Here is a 19012-nt window from a genome sequence, read left to right as displayed (position 1 = left end):
AAAAAAAACTTAGGTGAAAATCGACATAAGTCAAAAGCGTGAGAAGTAGTCTATTATTGGTCTAGAATTGGAGTTTAGCCAATTTTGTTGTTTTAAGAGTTAAAAAAAAAAAGAACTGGAAGATTTAGAAGGACGAAAAAAAGGAAACAAGAGGTGGCATTCGAAGGGGCAAAAAAAAAGATAGAAAAAGGAAGCAAGGAGCTCCGAAAAATAAAGGCATGTGTAATGGTCCTATGGAATTAGTGAGATGTAGATTAAGGAGGATTTTAGTGACGTGGCAAGATTAAACTGGTGGGCATGGATTATCAAAGTCATCCTCTAGGCAAAATGTGACGCCCGGAAGAAGAAAAGAAAAAAAAAATTCTAGTTCGCTTTGTTTTTGAAGAATCCGGCCGGAAATCCGGCCAGATTCCGGTCGGATTGTGACGTGGCATGGTCGGCAGCCAGGTTTGATTGACTGTTTTCTTCCTTCTTATCTTGCTTTTGGTTGAAAATATCTTCATTTCTTTCCTTGGCCTGGCCGAGCTTCATGAGGGAGAAAAGAGAGAAAAAAACTCCAATTTCATTCTTCCATTTCTTGCTTACATCTTGAGATTTCACCAATGGTTTTGGAAACTACTCCATACAAGGGCTCACTATGGAAGTTTGAAGAGGTTGATGGAGTTGATTTGGAAAGGGAAGCTTTAAGGTGATAGCTTTCTTGAGTTTTGAGGTAAGTTAGATAAGAAAGTTCTCTCTTGCTTTAATAATGGCATATTAGTGGTTTATAGTGGTTTAATATTTTGTATTGTGAATGATTTTATGATTTTAAGTAGAGTTGGACCAATTTCTGATTTATTGGGGATTTTTTTTATTTCATATGGTTATGGTTCGTTGGTCATGAAGTGATAGCTTGTTATGGCATAAATTGGAGCTTGTATACGTTGGATATGATTGGTTGAGGAAAATTTCTGGTTTGTGTGGAAATTCCGGTTTTAGGGTTTAATTTAGAGCTTTGCTTTGATTGGTTGTGAAGTCCTTAATTGGTTAAAATTGAAGGGGTATTATGACCCTTATTAAGAGTGTATGCCTATGATGTATATGTGTAATTGTGGTTGATGGTTATGAATTTGGTGATTGTTTGTAGATTGGAAAATAAAGAAATTAAGGGGAAATGCTATCCGATCTTTGAAAGCATGTGATTGCTTTGAGTTTGAGTTGAAGGGCTTGAGTTTGATCTACGAAACTGTCTATAATGGATGATGGTTCATGAGCCGTGGTTGGTGAGTGACCCCAAATTATTTCCAAAGTTACTTATGAACCGTTTCTTGCATTATTTATTTGATTGCATATCATGTCTGCTTGCATGCGAGTTTATGACATGATTTGGCTTCCATGAGTTCTTGGGAAGTCTTGTGCTTAGAACCAATGTCTCCACCACTATTTAATGTTCATCTGGAGCACCAACGGGCTCCCTATCATTGATTCATTGTTAATTGATCTATTTGAGGGTTGGATATTTAAGTACAATGATTTCACTGGTTCACGAGAGCAATAAACGTACATTTGATTTCTGCTTCATGACATCATTGAAATGAACTATTGAGAAATTGATTTGATGACTGCTTTTACTGGTTACTCGCTGAGTTTCTAACTCACCCCAAAACTATTTTATTCCCTTCCACAGGGCTCGAGGCGAAGGGAGCATTTGTATTAAAGTTCTCCGTGTGAATGGTTGGATTATCTCCTGTATCGTTGAAGTTTTAGTTCGACCTTGTGTAATATTTGAGACTGCGATTGTACTTGTATCTATGTGAGAACTGAGGACCTTTGTTTTATTCGGGAATTAGTATTGCTTTTATCTCTTGAGGTTTTAGCTTGTAGTGCAATTTGAGAAGTATTCGCTTCACTTATGATATGAAAATTTGTGGAACATTTGATATATATTTGAGATTTATATTGTACTTTATTTGAGAACTGTAGTGAGTGACTGAGTCTCGGCGAGAGCTAGGCAGGCGGTCTGCCAAACCCTTTGGTTCGCCTTAGGGGGAGGTGGGGCTGTCACACAAAACCTTAGGTACGCTCAATCCATGGCCCACCCATAGACTGAGCAGTACACACTTATCCACATCATCAAGGGTTAATTACATTTACCTACTTTGAGGTTTGTCCAAACTACGAAACAAGCCATAAGGTTAGAGCAAATAACACTTACCCCTCACTAGTAACTTTGCCTAAACCCAGTTAACAGATCCCAAATACCCTCTTCTTGAGAGAGTGACAACATAGCTAAACTTAAACCAAAAAAATTTTGAAAAAGGAAAAAAGAATAATCGCTTGGTAATGGCATATTTGTATGAAAGAAGAACAAACTATTTAATTGAAAAAACATGAAAACTCAAACTATGGGAAGAAAATTAAAAAAAGAAGAAGAAAAAATGAGAGCCTAGTTATGATTGTGAAAAGAAAGAATGAAGATAAGAGCTTTATTTGAAAAACAAAACACTGTCTCAAGAAGAATTCATGAAAATAGCAAGCACTAGTAAAATATAGGAAACAAAAGAAAAAATCTAATAACCAGACCACTTAGTACATATGGTAGCAAGAAACAAAAATCTAAAAAACAAATGAAATACACTATCTCCAGTCTCAACCACTCTGGTGACCCACTCACCACCACCAACCTTGCAACTTTAGTTCTTCTCCTCCATTGTCCCATCCTCTTGTTCTTTTGATCTTTACATTTCCTTCACAATCCATATCTACTTCCTCCACTATTATCCTCCTCATATAATAGCAGATATCTCATTTCCCTCAATCGCAGTGCTTTCCACCATTTGCATCCTCCATTACTATAGAAAGCAATACAGCCATAAATTGAATTCCGAAAAATATGAGAGCCCATGTCAAGGGAAATCAATTTTTTTTCTAGGATTTGATTTTAAAACATAAATAGTAAGATGTAACTTGCTTCGTAACTTTTTTTTGTTTAATTGAAGTTTGTATTTTGATTATCACACGTGGGACTTTTTCTACAAAAGTTATGTAATGTGGGATTGGATTGGAGGTAAAGGTGGTGCTTTTAGGTTGCAAGTGGCTAATTTGTTTGCCAAATTCTAGCAGTTTGAAGGCTTCAGATCCTTTACTATGGGATGTGTTGATGTACTAACAGGTTTGGGGTAGCCATTGTTATATGTTTTGTGGCAGCTTGTTGTCGAAGCCATGTTGTCAGCAAATTTTAGAGCTCTTGAGAATGTTGGAGTTAGATGGTGGGATAGTAGGACGTAGGAAAGAGAGCAAGGAAAAATAGGGGATTAGGGTCCTTATGGGCATTATAGGACTTTCATTTATAATTTGTTTAGACGCCATAAGTCTGTTAAAGGTTAACGCCAGTTGATTGACATGAGGGGCACATTGGTTACACATTTATAAGTGTGAAGGGTTTCATTGTAATTGATCAAATCTCGAGGTCTGATCCGTAGTTCGAACAAACCTTATTATTAACCCTATTATTAAAATTGAAAGGAAGCAAGTTCTCTTCCTTCTTTTATTTTTTTTCAAAAAATGTTAAATATTTTCATTGTTGGTGTGTATGAACTATACACTTAGTGAGCAAATGCTCAAAGAGGAGCTATACAAGTGCATTCAAGCATTGAGGGTGAAGCCACTCCTCATCAAAAGATATGTTTAAAACATAATTGCTTATATGACTAATTCTATCACTATTCTCATTGCTAGACAAAAACAAATGAGCATTCCACAAACAGAGCCTAAGCTACTAATGTCCTCTAGATGAGAATATAAGCTCACTCTCTTGGCTCTGTTAGTTCTAATCATCTTCAATAGGTTTTGTTGTGGGATTTTGACTTGGATTTTAGTCTACTACTGTTCACTTGCCTTACATAAAGCAAAATTAACTGCCATAACTTGGTCCTCAAATTTATTTCCTGAACTGCACTTCTGCATGGCCCATTGAGCTACCACTTGTTTGCTGTTATTCTCTGCCAGGATGCATACTCCCATCTTTCTAATTCCTATTAGTCCCTTCCTCTTGCTAGTCCAGTTCTACTCTTATTGTTTCTGGTATGCTCATCTTTCTCTCTTTCTCCAAGACTACATTGTATTCCATCCATTCACTCTGTGCCTTGTGTATAGTCTTAAGTGGATGTCTTTGATATGCATTGAAAACCCTGTCATTTCTAGCCTTCCAAAGTTGTCAAAGGATATTGACAGTGAGTGCTATATGTTCCATTCTTGTTGACCTGTTCCTTGCTTCTATCAAAACACTCCACCATCTACTGAAATTCCCTATGTGTACAACTAGTCCATCCCATTTCTTTGGTGACAATAACCATACTTCTTGAGCTAATCTGCAGAGGAAAAAAAGATGTTCTACTGTTTCTATATCTTCCCCACAACTCTAACATATCGAATCTCACATCTTGGTCCTGCTATGGATTGTTTCATTAACAGGCAATGCTAAATTCATGCATTTCCATATAAACAATTTCAATTTATGCTTTACCTTGAGTTTCCACAGATGCTTCCATAGCTTCTTTTGCTCCCAACTTGTCTCCCCTCATGTTGCCTTTTTCTGTTGTTGCTAAGTGCATCTTTGCCTATGAATCTCTTTATATGCAGAATCTACTGTTTACCAACCATTTCCTCTGTACCGCGAAAAAAATCCTCTTTACCTCTTCTTCCTTAAACAATTTAAAGTTAAGTGGCTTTTTCCATCTGAAATTGTGAATTAGGTCCTCTACCTTTTGGATTATGCATTCATGAGGTTTAACTGATATTGACTTCCCTTGTGGATTCTTAGGAATCCAATTACCCTTCCACACCGTTTTACTTTTACCATTCCCTAGTTTCCTCATGGTTCTTCTTTCCACCATCTCGCTTACTCCCACTAGGCTTTGCCAGATCCAAGAAGCGTTCCATGGTACTTTGCATTTGAAAATGGATTCTTTGGGATAATACTTGGCTTTTAAAACTTTTGCCACAAGTGAGTTAGGATTTGTCACCAATTTCCACACTTGTTTCCTTAGCATAGCTCTATTAAAATTTTGCAAGTCCTAGAACCCCATTCTACCTCTCTTTTTGCCCTATATTAATCTGTGCCATGAGCGCCAATGTATTTTCTTCTTCCCAATTTCCTTTCCCCACCAGAAATTGGACATCACAGAGCTTAACTTCTTGCATAGTCTGGCTAGTAGCCAAAGCATGACATAGCATATGTAGGGAGTACCATTGTCACTACTTTGAGTAGTACTTCTTTTCCTACAGCAATAAGCAGTTTGTTCTTCCATTGTTTTATCCTCTTTTGACAATTATCCCTAATGAAGCCAAAAATCTATTGCTTGGTCATTGTGTTCACCATTGTAATCCCAAGTATTTACCTTGAGACACAACTTGGATCTTCTCAAAATTCTAGCAAATCTCCTTTTGCACTGTCTGTGTTACATTTTTACTAAAAAAAACAGTGAGGAATTTTCTAGATTTATCATCTATCTAGATCCTTTCTCATATTTCCTTAGAATTTCTTTCAATTCAGATGTGTTATGGGTCTACAAAAAAAAAGAGGTGTTATGGATGGCCCTTGTCTGCAATTCTTATCCCTGTTATCCTTTTTTCTTCTTTTGCTTTCTTGTGCAAGTTGGTAAATCCTTCTAAGCAAAGCAAAAAATAGATAAGGGGATAGGGGATCTTCTTGTCTAATCTCTCTTTTGAGAGTTACAAAACCTTCTAGTTCTCCATTGATGCTAAAAGAATATGCCACTATTGAGATACAACTCATAATCCAACTAATCCACATGTCAGAGAATCCCGTCTTCTTCATTATATCTTCCAAAAACTTCTATTCCATCCTATCATATGCCTTTGGCATGTCTAGTTTTAGAGCAAAATATGCAAATTTCCTTATCTTTTTTGTTTTTTAGATGATGCAAAACTCATGAGATATAATGATATTGTCAATAATCTGCCTACCTGGAACAAAAGTAGCCTAGTTCCTACTGATGTAATGATTTAAAACCCTTTTGAGCCTATTGGCTAGAATTTTGGAAATAATTTTGTAGAGAACGTTATAAAGACTAATGGCCCTATAATGCTTCAAGTTGGTTGGATTGTCAAATTTCAGAATAAGAGTGATCAATGTATGGTTCACAGACTTGAGCATTAAAACAGTATGGAAAAAGGTTTGGATGGCTTTGATGATGTCTTTTTTGATAATGTACCAAAATTTGTAGAAAAAAGGGGACTCATACCATTAATATCTGGGGATTTATTTGGGTTCATGGAGAAAACTGCATCCGTAATCTCCTTTTCCTCCACATTTTTGGTCAAGTTGAGATTGTGCGTGGTATTCCATTTAAAATCTCCTCTGAACCTTTCTTTCCAGAGCTGCTAAACAGTTGATTGTAATGAGCTTCAACTTCCTCTCCCAGTTCCTCCTCATTGCAGGTCCAAGATCCATCATCCTTTTGCAAGTTTTGCATTCTATTTTTCCTTCTTCTCCCTTTAACCTTTGCATGAAAGTACTAGGTATTTTTGTCCCTTTCCTTAAGCCTATTACACCTTGCTTTTTGACTCCAATATACTTCTTCTTCTGAGTCGGCTTTCTTTAGTTGTATTTTCAACTCTCCGATTTTTCCTTTCCTATTCTTTTCCTTGGACTTCTTCACATATTCTAGTTTTTCCTTAATTTGATTGATTTTTAGTTTTGAATTAGTCTAAAAAACCATTCCACTTTAGGAGAGCTATCTTGCAATTGGTGATCTTCTTTGCGACTTTGAACATTCTAGATCCTACAGCATCCCTATTCTAGGCCTCTCTGATTACTTGGTAGATTTCTTCATGTTGTAGCCACCTTTTATCAAAGAAAACCTTTTCTTTTCGTTGCAGTTTTGGGGATTGGTGTCAATCAACAACATATTGTGATTAGAGCCAACATTTTCAACATGAGTGCATTTAGCTTTATCAAAGGATTGGAATCAAAGTAAGTTACTAAGTGTCCCGTCCAATCTTTGTCTTATCTCTCTTTCTTCCTCCCAGTTGTTACTCCTAGTCCACCGGTAACCCTTAAAGCCTATGTTTATGAGTTCACTGTTAGCTATGAAGTTTCTAAAATCCTTGAAACTCCATTCCTATCTTGCAGATCCATCCCATTTTTCTTCATTGGATCTTATATCATTGAAATCACCTACAATTATCCATCTGCTTCCCCACATCCTCTTCCTATTCTCTATTATTTTCCATTGGTTCTTTCTAATATTGTCCACACAACTAGCATAAATGCCTACAAACCACCAGTCCACTTGAGTTTCCTAGTAAAAAATATGTGCTTTAATGGTTAATGCTGATTGCATAACCTTCAACACTTTCATGTCATTGTTCCACATCAGAGACACACCTCCTAATCTGTCCACTGCTTCTACAACAACACACTACTCAAAATTCAATCTTTTCTTGACATTTTTCATATACTTATATTTATTTTTTGTTTCATACAAAAATATCATATTGGAGGAGAGGAGGTTGTTTACCTCCATCAACTGGGGAATTATCAAAAGGGTCCCTATTCCTTGACAATTCTACACCAATATTCTCATTTGGACTTTAGAGATCAGGTTGGGTTGGCCTCCTCCCCCACTCTTTTCATGGACCTTGCCAATGCAATCTCAAACGTTCTATTGCTTTTCTAATCATGTTCTTCTAATTCAGCATCCATCAGTTCCTCATCTTTTAGGCAGAACTTCCTTTTCCCTTGAGACTCTAATGTGAAATTTTGTCCATTCATTTCTTTATGGGGTTGTTTGGGTTTTAATGGTGATTTGATTGGCTTTCTCACTCATTTTCCTTTTTTCAATGTTGCCAACTTATGTTATCAGAAGTCCCTTCATCAATCAGCATCTTTTCCTCATCATCCATTTGCTTTTGATTGCCTTGTGTTTTTTGTTGTTCCTTATTTCTTATTTCCTTAGCCTGTTGCTCACCATCCTGTTGGAATACCCTCCCTTCTAGCTTTTTTGTTGGGTTTAAAACAAAAAACTCCCCTGTGATATACTTAATACACAAAAAAACCCCCCAGTGGTATACCTAATACATAGAAAAGTCCCCCGTAGTTTCAAAACATAAAAAATGACACCTCATGTTCTGAACTAAATTATAAACTAACAGAATTCGTTAAATTTAATGAAATCCGATAAATTTAATGAAAAATTTAACGGAATCCGATAAATTTAACGGTAAATTTAACGGAATCCAGTAAGTTTAACAGCCGACACCGTCATTTTCATTAGGTTTAATGAATTCTGTTAGTTTACAATTTAGTTCAAAACATAAGATGTCATTTTATATATTTTAAAACCACGAGGGGTTTTTCTATGTATTAGCTATACTACAGGGGCTTTTCTGTGTATTAACTATACCACAAGCGGTTTTTTTTTGTTTTTAACCCCTTTTTTGTTTCATCTTGGCTACTACTTGTGATCTAAATGACTTCCAGCTTAACATTTTGAGGGTTGTTTCTACCCATTTGTCCACCAGTTTCTATATGCTCACTGCTCAACTCAACTTTGTTATTTTGGCTGCTTTCTTCCATCACCTTAGCCTGTTCTCTCTCTATTACCTTCATAGAATAAGTCTCCTTCCCATTCCACTCATCTCCCTTGTAACTAGTGCTTTTTCCTCTTGGATTTTCATATGCTAATTTTGCCTTCCCAGATTGTCTTTCTGTGAGCTGTAATCCATTCTCAACTCTATCTCTTGACTCCCTAATAAGTTCTGTTCTCTGTGTATCTGCTTGTTGTTGCCTCCTTTTGTGGTGAGCCTTATTTCTCCCAACTCTCATTCATGGTCCAAACAGATTATATGGCTGTCCATTTCCCACTGCTACCACATTCTTGCAGCTCTTCTCACTATGTGCAACTCTTCCACATTTATAATAGAATTCTAGATATTGTTCATACTTAAAATTGATCCATTTAACTGTCCCATTGAGCTTAACTATTGTTCCTCTCATTAAAGGTCGAGAAATATCTGCCATGACAAGGATCTTAATATGTCTCCCTTCTTTTCCTCCACTTTGTGGTATAGCCTCATTAAACACTACCCCAATTTTCTTTCTTGTTTCTTTGGATATCCAGTGCACCAGTAAATTCCACACTTGAATCCATAATGGAGCAATGTTAAAAGCAATTGCATCCTCTTCAATGTTCATGTGCCATTTCCTTAATACCAACAGTTGATTGTCTAAGATCCATGGTCCTCCATTCAATATTCTATCCCTATCTTCCTCTCTTGGGATATTGAATTGAAAAGGATTTGGTCCTAGTTCCAGAACTCTCATGTCTCTAGGGTAGTTCCATGATGCTATAGCAAAATTTTTAAACCCCAGAAAATTGGCAATCTTGTCTTCCATGACTCTCCCAACTAAATTAGCCTGGCATTCCTTTATTCCTGTATCTATATCCCCCAAATCTAGGTTTGCTCCACCTATTTCCTTGTTAGTAAGAGAAAATCTCTACATAACTTCCACCAATTCCTCCTCCATCCTTTTTTAAAGAGCTTTAAAGGGATACCACACACTTTTGTCACTAGCTCAGCTTTACCATGGGTCTTGGACTCTTGGAAGGACACAGAGGGATGAAGACTCGACACTTAGAAGCTAAGGCTGCTTAAAACTCAACTAAGGAAACTAAAGAAAACTATATGAAGAGATTAAAACTCAATGGGAGCAAAACACAAGCTAAACCATCAAAACTTAAGTGAAAAGCAAGCTAAATGTGAGTTTTCAAGATTTTGGCAAAGTTAGGAGAGTAGTAGCTCTAAACTTGCCAGTCTGAGGCATATGATAAGTATTTAGCAACACTTAACATTTCTGCATCTATTGCAGTTCAAGTTCCTCTTTATTTAGTGAGGCAGATCCTCTTGCTTCATTAATATTTTGTATTTGCCTTTGGAATGCATTTATGGAGCCTATCTCTTGGAAATTCAGTGTTTTGATGAATCTTTTGTGGGATTTAATGCTCGAGAATTCTTGATTTCATATTGTATTTGAAATGTAGTTTGGGAATTTGAGAATTTGAAACTCTCATGAAAGAGAAAGCACACTTCTCAAGAGAGAGAAATAGTGACTCAAATGAGGAGAGAAGTCTCTAAACTTTTGATTAACCATTAACCATGGGAACTAAGTATTGGAAAAATAGGCCTACATGAGCACGCCTGTCTCTTCACTTATCTCTGCACTTTCGCTCTCCTTTGCTTCCCAACATAGAAAATCCTAAAACACCTCCTTACGTGTGGCAATTGTACTGAAGAAGAATACGGTCCCTCCTTCATCCTCAAAGCCGATGAAGTTCGGTGGCTGGGAGCATAAGGAGAAGAAGTGGATCTACTCATTAACAAGGCCAACCATGAGAAGCTGCTATCATAAGCTCCTAGATTCTAGCTAATCATACTCTCCGTTCTTTTCTAATGTTTTAGGACTTGCTCACATCTTAAATTTCATGTAATTATCTTCTTGGTTCCACAAAAAAGAAAAATATAGGTAGAAAATGATACTCCTTCCCCATTTCATTCTAGACAGATAGAAATGGAGAGTTAAAAATGAAATCTTATTGGGCAGGAAATTTTGGGAGAAAGAAGGGAGAGGAACAAAAGCCTGCTACTCCTTAATTTGATTTCCATAAAAATCTTTTTAAAATGCATAACGCATTGTATGTTTTACTTTTTCTTTAGAGAAATGCAGAGGAAGGTAATGTACAAAAGTTAGAAAGTGTTTTTAGTTTAGGACACTCATGTTGCCCGTAAACTGTTTGTCAAAAGTCCAAATAGGGAAAAAAGCTTTAAGAACGAAGGAAAAATAGCAGATCTAGCACTTGGAGCTTACTTAATCGAAGATAAACACTTAAAACATAGGACTAAGTACACTCAAGTTGTAAAATTTTAGAGAAAAATCAATTACTAAAACATTCCAAGCGAAATACAAGTTTTTGGAGTAGAGGCTTGGAGCTCTAGAGAGACTTAAGGAGCAATAGACTTTGTATTTTGAATTTTGAGCACAAGCCAAAACTTCGTTTACCGCTGTCAAACTGTGAGGACCCAGAAAAGTAGGTTGTATTTTATTTTATTTTAATCTTTTGAATGCATTTTCTTTACTTTAAATTATTGCCTTAATTTTCTCGATCATTTTTATAAGTGAGTCAAGTTTATAAATTATTTTCTGGGTATAAGTTAGTACATGTTAAATTTGAAGTGCGTTATGGGCGTAGGACTAGCTAATGCGATAAGTGCGGTAAAATTTTGATGACTAGGTAAAATTTGTATAAAGGGAAGTTATTTTATAAGATGCTAGGGGATAATTAGAGGTTAGTTAGATAGATTAGTTTGGGAAGACAAAGAGATGAGATTAAACTCTAGGAGGGCCAAGTGTCATGAAATCCTTGGAAGTTGGTCTTTGACCAAACTTGTCTTAACTTTACTAAAACCAAATTTGACCAAAGAAGTCTTCATTTTGCACCTAGCTTGGCCGAATTCTTGGAGAGGAAAAAAAAAGAGAACTTCATTTTCCATCTCACTTTCTTGCTTGAATCTTGAGTTTCAACCAATAATCTTGCAAACTACTCCATAAAAGTTGATCACTAGGAAAGATAAAGGGTTTGAGTGGAGAGACTTTAGAGGAAAAAGCACTAAACTTCCATCTTTCTTGGAGGTTCAAGGTAACTTGGCAAGATACTTCTCCCTACTTCAAATAGTTGCTAACTAGTGGTTTAGGGTTTCAATTTTGGTAGTTTTATGAGATATTTCATGGTTTGAAGTAGTGAAAATTTTCAGATTTTATGGTGGAATTTCTGCCCATATATGATGCTTAAGGGTTAGCCATGGTTTGATAGTCTTGCTATGTGAAATATCTAATTCTTATATGCTAGTTTGACTTGCCTAAAGAAAATTCCAGCTTGTGAGTATGAATTTCAGCTTAGGGTTTCATTTTCTAGTTTTAGTAGGTGATGGTTATACGCTATATATATATATGATTGATTTAGTGAGTTGTTGGCTTGGTATATATATGCTTGAATTGAGGCTGTTTTGTGGTGAGAATGAAGCCTTGAAATGGCTGGAAAATTGGTAAACACAAAAGAATGCTACTGAAAATTTGTCTGTAGGGAACCTTGAGCAATTTTAGAAAATCTGTTATATCTTGGTGTAATAAAGTTAGAATTGAGTTCTGTTTATTGCGTTTGAAACTAGATTCAAGATACTATCAACCGTGAAAATTTCATAATTTTTCTCAATTCCTATGAATATCTACGATTTTTCAAAGTTGACTGAATTTCCATACCTATTTTGTCTTTTGACTGGATGAAGCAGCAAATTTAGGTTGGAATTTGACTGATTTTTTGACAGAATCTTACAACAGTGTCTCTAGGAAATTGTAACTCTTTGAGTCTATTTTCCGACGGTATAAAATTTATAAATTTTGGACTTAGGAAACTTGAGTTATGATTTTTCAAATAGCACCACGCAAAACTAGAAAAAATCTGTTTTCTTAGAACTATTCTTACTTTCATTTCCAACTTTAAGTTAGAGTTGTTACACCATTTGGAGCTTGGTTTTATGAGTGGAATTGAGGGTTAAATGAAAGGAAATGAGTTTCTTCAAATCATTTTAGGTCGGACAATTTCCAACTTTGTATTTTGAATGTCTTTTCTAATTTCTCCAAACATTTGACTATAAGTGATACTTTTGTGCTTTAAATGCCTTTTGTAACGTTGATTAGTAAAGTACATGAGGTTTACTCCTCAATTTGGAACAAGCAAATATTTTTTTTTTGATAGGTTATACGGGTATAAAACTTGTAAATTGATGCATGTTCTAAATAAAGTTTTGGAACCTCAATTTCTTCATATATCTTGGCTTTGTATTGCTAGTCTTTTACTATAGTATGTGACCATAGGACTCGAGAGAGTTTAAGGGGACAAACCAGGGTTAAAGTGAAGGGTTGCAATTGATTGGTGAGTGTTCCAACTGTGTATTACATGCTCCTTGTTGCTAGAAGTTGCTAGTTACTTGATTTATTGTCTCATAGGCAAGTGTGTACTTTTATCGCACTTGACCTAACTCGACTAAACATTCGATATTGTGTTAAAACATATGCTGGCCAATTTGTACAACTGAAATAGGGCCAGATACCCGGCTCGGGGCAATAAGTACTCAAAAATTTTCTGCCTTCCCTATCAATCCGGCCTTGAATCCGGCCAATATTTGGTCGGATTTGCTGAGAAAATTTTTTATTTTTGCAGTTCTCCAGTTTTCTTGTTTGATCCGGTTTTCGTACCTATCCAGTTTTCAATTGTTTGGATTTGAAATACTTGAAACATGATATGCTAAGCTTATTTGTGATTTGAGCTTGTTTAGGCGAGTGTGTTCTTAAGTGCACTCAAATGACCTGACTTGACTAAACACTTGATATCATATTTATGCATGAACCAGTGACTTGATTGGTATGTGACCTGTATATTGATTTAAAACACTTGGGACGCTTGAGAACGTGAATTGCTGAACATTACTTGTGACTTGATTATGGCTAGGCGACTGTGTCCTTATTCGCACTCGACCTCCATGAACTTGAATCAATCGATCCTGTGTGTGGACTTGCATGTTTATGTGCATGGTTGTCGACCGGCTGCATTCCTCTTGCAGCGGTTGAGTTGTAGACCAGTTGCATTTCTCTTGTAGCGGTTGAATAGTAGACCAGCTACTACCCTCTTGTAGCGGTTGAATTGTAGACCAGCTACATCTCTCTTGTAGTCGTTGAACTGGGCCTTGGACCCTATCCAAGACGCCGGGTAAGTGAAAACTAGGGTTACTCATGCATATGTGTGAATGTAGGTCGGCAACGACTGAACTGCGTCCTCGTTGGGCCTTTTGCTTTAGACTAGGCTTAGAGTGGTCGAGTAAGTTAGGCAATCTTGGATAAAGGACAAGTTCCTAACCTGTTTATTCTGGATTACTGAATACGGAGCGTTAAGTGACAACTAACGTCTTCAATCTTTTTCTGTATGAGCGTTGGATAACAACCAACGACTCCATTTCTGATTATTGAATACTTGGGGCTATAAGCCAGATTCTGAATTTTTGTATATCTGGGACTATAAGTCCAACCCAGGGCTAGTTGGTCGAATCGAGCCGACAAGGGTTTGGTCGAGAAGATCGACGAACCTTAGGTACTTCTTTGACGTTCGAGCCCGGTAAGGGATATGTTTGGTAGACGGAATTTGGTGTAAAGTGGTGATCTGCGAACATTATACTTTCGTGATTGACGGAGAGTCAATGGACCTTGATCAAACTGCAGTGGAACTTGCTCCTAAGAGCAACCTATATCCTTTACCATGAATATGCTCTTTACTGTACACTTTTGCATGATCTGTTTGGCTACTTGCTTAACTAGATACTGGATCATGATCTATTTGAGTGTGACTTGTTTTCTTGATATCCGGTATATGGTATCTAGTCTAATGTTTTACCTGCTTGGTCATTTGGAACCTCACTGGGCTTTTACCTCATTCCATGCAATTTGTTTTCCTTACAGGGATGAGAACATGAGAGATTGAATTGAGGAAGCCCTCGATTTCTTCTAAGTCTGTTAGTCGGTCAAGCGAGTACTTCATAGATGTCTAGCCAGCTTGTTTGGTTTGATTTTTTTTTTCAAGTTGACTTCTTGGCTGTAATATAGATTGTATGGACACTGGAGATCCATGAGTGTATATGTAAAAAGTTGTAATTAATATCACTTTTATTTGTAAAATTTCCTGATACGTCACTGAGTCCTGGCGAAAGCTAAGCAGGCAGTCCGTCAAACCTTTGGGTACGCTCTAGGGGAGGTGGGGCTGTCACACAAACCATGGTAAGGCTTTTTTGAGTGATAGAGAATTTTGGATTAATATATTTCAGTAGGATGATGTGGCAACTTGTGCACCACTTAGTCAATAAGTAGGGACGTACACTGAATTTGCCCAAGTTCTTTCCTTTACTCTAATGGCAAAGTTAAAACTTAAAAAAAATATTAAATTTACTTTTTAAAATACAGGCACTTAATCTAAAAATGAAAGACAAAGCGGAGGCCAATTTATAACGTTATACATATTAAATGCTATTGATGAGAAGGGGGGAGAAGGATTTGATTGGATGGTAAGGAGAGAGAGATTATAAGTAGGAGGTTTTAAATTTAATTCCTCCCACTTATTATAAAGAAGGTGCTATTAATCTTTTCCAACCATAATTTTTGAAGAAAAGAAAAACTAGCCCTAGTCTCTTTTCTCAATCTTTTTGGAAATAATCACTTATGTCATTGCAAGAGTACTTTGGGGATCCTGAATTGAATCTATAACAAAACTAGTTAATTTTCCCTTCTTAATTAATACTAAGGAAAGTTTTTGATGTTATCTATCAAATAAGATTGGATATTCCTAAATCAAGAACGGAGGTCAGTGATGTTTTCAAACACTAGAGGGGAGGTTAGTGTAATTTACCCTTTTTTTTTCTTTTGGTTTGGTACTATAATCCAGACAACCTGAAATTTTGACCCATATTATTATCTTACGATCTAATAAAATGTGAGAAGGGATTCGGTATTAACAGGATTTGGTGTTAACAAAAAGTGTCATTAGTTGGGTGGTAAGAAGAGAAGGATTGTAAATAGCAGGTTTTGAATTTAATTCCTCCCACTTATAAAAAAGAAGGTGCTATTGATCTTTTCCAGCCATAAATTTTGAAGAAAAGGAAAACTAGCCCTGGTCTTTGGGAATCCGGAAGTGAATCTATAACAAAACTAGTTAATTTTCCTTTCTTAATTAGGACAAAGGAAAGTTTTTGATGTTATCTATCAAATAGAATGGATATTCCTATTACTATGAAATCAAGAAGGGAGGTCATTGACATTTTCAAACATTAGAGGGGAGCTTAGTGTAATTTATCCTTTTTTTTGCTTTGGTACTACCATCCTGACAACCTGAAATTTTGACCTATATTATTATCTTATTATTATACAATTAAGCATAAGTAAGGATTTGGTGTTAACAAAAAGTGTCCTTATTTATTATGCTAATAATTTCCTTTGAATATTTACCATTATCTATCTACATTTTCTTTAGAAAACCTCCCACTCCTACATAACTATTACCATATAGCTATCATTGCACTCGTTGATTAACTGATTAACTAATTCATTAATGAACATTGCATCACCTCCCAAAAATCTCTCTAACTAATTTTTTATTCTATATCATTTTTATTATTTGATTTTTTTTCTAAAATATACACACAGTTTATGCCCCATCCACTAGTCCAAATAAAGGGTGGGCACAAATTGAAAAAAAAAACAAATTGAAAAGTCAAAATTTGTTTTAAAGCCCACAGCGTTACTTTTTCTTAGAATCGAACTTTTCGTCCTTATAAGTCATTTTCAACAAGCAAACACAGGGTCGTCGTGGAATTTGAAATGATAACCGGTGAAGATACACCTTTCAAATAATATATTCTTACCCACTTCTTCCATAAACTAGAAATCAAGTCAAACATGTTTTTCGAGTTTCTAAGTAGGGATAATTTAAGATTCCTCCCCTAATGTTTCTAACAATTTCATTATCCTCTTGTCAGGTTTTGAAATTATCACTTACCTTCTTTATGAGCAATTTGGAAGTTGGAAATATTTTATGCATATTTATAGAGAGAAACAATTAAAAAAATTGGTATATAAAAATGAAAACAACAGTAGGTGCATTTTTTATTAAATAAATTGATAGATAAAGGAATTATATATGATGTACCTGATAAATAAAAGGATTAAAACATAAAATATAATTGAGATGTTTACAAACTAAATTAATCATAATTTGATTATGTTAAAATTTAATTTGGCATTAGAAAAGGACCTAATACTAGGCTAGCTTTTCTTATGTACTTGACGGTCTAAAGAAATTGGACGTTCTTCTTATTATGATGGTGATAACGAGAATCTTAATATATGAAAAAGAAATTTTCTTTTGTTAAATTTCGAAAGTCATTTCTTTTCAGTTGTAGATGATAGAAATTTCTTTTTAATCAAATATAACAATGGCCCCATGAGTGAAATAATAAATTAGATCAAATAATTGAATTAACTATTATTACAGGTGAGGGGCGCTTTTGGAATCAAATGAGATTCTCACATCTAAAATCATATTTTTATTCTTGCTTTTTTTCTTTTGAATTGGGTAAATTGTTACAAGCATATAGGTTTTAAGGGAAGTTAGTCATATTTTCAAAACTTTTGGGAATGGCAGTCAAATTGTTAAAAATCTGATGGGAGGCTTCTTAAATTACTCCTTTTTAAGCATACCATTCACTTTCAGCTGGCACGTCCTACAAAATATCTGCACTGCAGTCCGCATTTGGGAAATTAATTCAAACCAAGATATCCCAAATATTTCCCCTAAGAATTACTTTGGATGCAAATACTAAAACTCTAAACAGAAATGATGTTTATGATTCTTTAACAAATCAAGAAATAGATGGACCAACTATTTTTCCCCTTTTATGGATCAGAATTTGTACTTACCAGTATGTTCAGCTTGCCGTCGAAGGTGGAAGAGACATTCTTCATTAGTTCCTCTCTTTCTGGTCTTGAAGCCAAATCGCAAGTTGAACCATAGACTTTGTAACCCTTTGCTCCCCATTCTTGCAGCCTTTCATTAAGTTCCTTTTGGTTTCTTGAACATGTGTATACTATGGCTCCAAATCCTGCTAACTCTTCCACTATGGAATGCCTGAAATTTTGGGTCAAATAGTTAAAATGGGGACACGCATTTTGAATGTTGCATTAAAGCTACTAGGGCCATAATCGCACATATATACTAGAACAAATGGAGGAAGCAGGGATTTATGTATACGAAACGATATATGACCGTGATTGAGTTGGTTTTTCTGCTCATTAAAAGTTGTCCAATTGGTTCTTAACAGTTAACATACCCTTTTGAGGAGTGCATGAAAAAACTAATGTTGAAATGAATTTACTAATTTTTTGATATAAATATAAAAACCAGGAACTATATTTGAAGAAATTTGCTTACCCAATGCCTCTGGTGCCACCAGTAACAAGGGCAGTCATTCCATTAAGAGACCATCTGCCACTCAATTGTTCACTTGCCATGCTTTCAATGGCTTCCGACTGGGTTGAGAAAAACGCAAGCTGGAAGGAAAGAAATGACCAGATGGCTATCTTATCATGACAAAGATGCAAGGATAGATGATACCTGTATATGTACGCTACTTGTTAATCCACGAAAAGTACTTGAGGTTTTGTGGGATCAAAGGTCAGAGTTTTGAATTTTATCTCCTATCAATTATCACTTTATATAATTTTTTTAAATTCAGCATATGTCAAGGGCATTCGTCTAATCCAAAGATAGTTTAGTCTCTTTCTATTCTTAGTGATCCCATTGAAATTGTCCTCTTCCTCATTATTTAGGAGCAAGAGTAGGTAAAGACGTAGATTATTGATATTTGACAAAAAATATCCTCCAAAAAGATAATCATTGAAATCTATAATCCATCACAATATTGCACTTAAGATAATGGTCAGTGGGCTGGAGCCCAATGGCGTAAATATTTCAATGGATAAATGTGGTTTTATTGACTAAGATTCCACTGGGGCCTCTAACTTTGATTTTGATAGCTAAAGTAAGGGCTACTTACATTGACTTCTCTTAAGGCTCAATCAAACTGCTAAATACATCGTGAGGTTTCCTCAAATAACAGATACCCCTTGTTTGACAAAAAAAAAAAAAAACAGATACCCCTTGAATTTAACTTCTATTAAATATCATGAACAGAACCTGGCGAAAGGCCAATAGCCCACAAGAGTTACGAGCTACAAGAGTATAATTTTGAAAACCAAAACTTATGACTTATCAAATGACTCGTATCCTTTTTGGAGGGAAAAGTCATAATTGCATTCTTATTCTTCGCCACAACCAGATTACTATTAGATTTAGCC

At 35.6% G+C, this 19012-nt stretch overlaps 1 protein-coding gene across 1 annotated transcript in view; it reads right to left on the bottom strand.

Moving 5' to 3' along the window:
• Positions 1-18318, bottom strand: part of LOC113692222 (tropinone reductase homolog) — a 32076-nt gene extending 13758 nt beyond the window's left edge. Inside the window, exons 1-2 of the mRNA XM_027210591.2 lie at positions 18087-18318; positions 17576-17783 (exon numbers count right to left, since the gene is read on the bottom strand). Coding sequence (XP_027066392.1) covers positions 17576-17783; positions 18087-18166 — 288 coding nt within the window. The 5' untranslated portion in view covers positions 18167-18318. The remainder of the gene's footprint in view (positions 1-17575; positions 17784-18086) is intronic.
• Positions 18319-19012: the final 694 nt, after the last annotated feature.

This window comes from Coffea arabica, chromosome 6c (genome assembly GCF_036785885.1).
Source record: "Coffea arabica cultivar ET-39 chromosome 6c, Coffea Arabica ET-39 HiFi, whole genome shotgun sequence".
NCBI classification, from domain to species: domain Eukaryota; kingdom Viridiplantae; phylum Streptophyta; class Magnoliopsida; order Gentianales; family Rubiaceae; genus Coffea; species Coffea arabica.
This window is presented reverse-complemented; position numbering and strand designations above follow the sequence as displayed.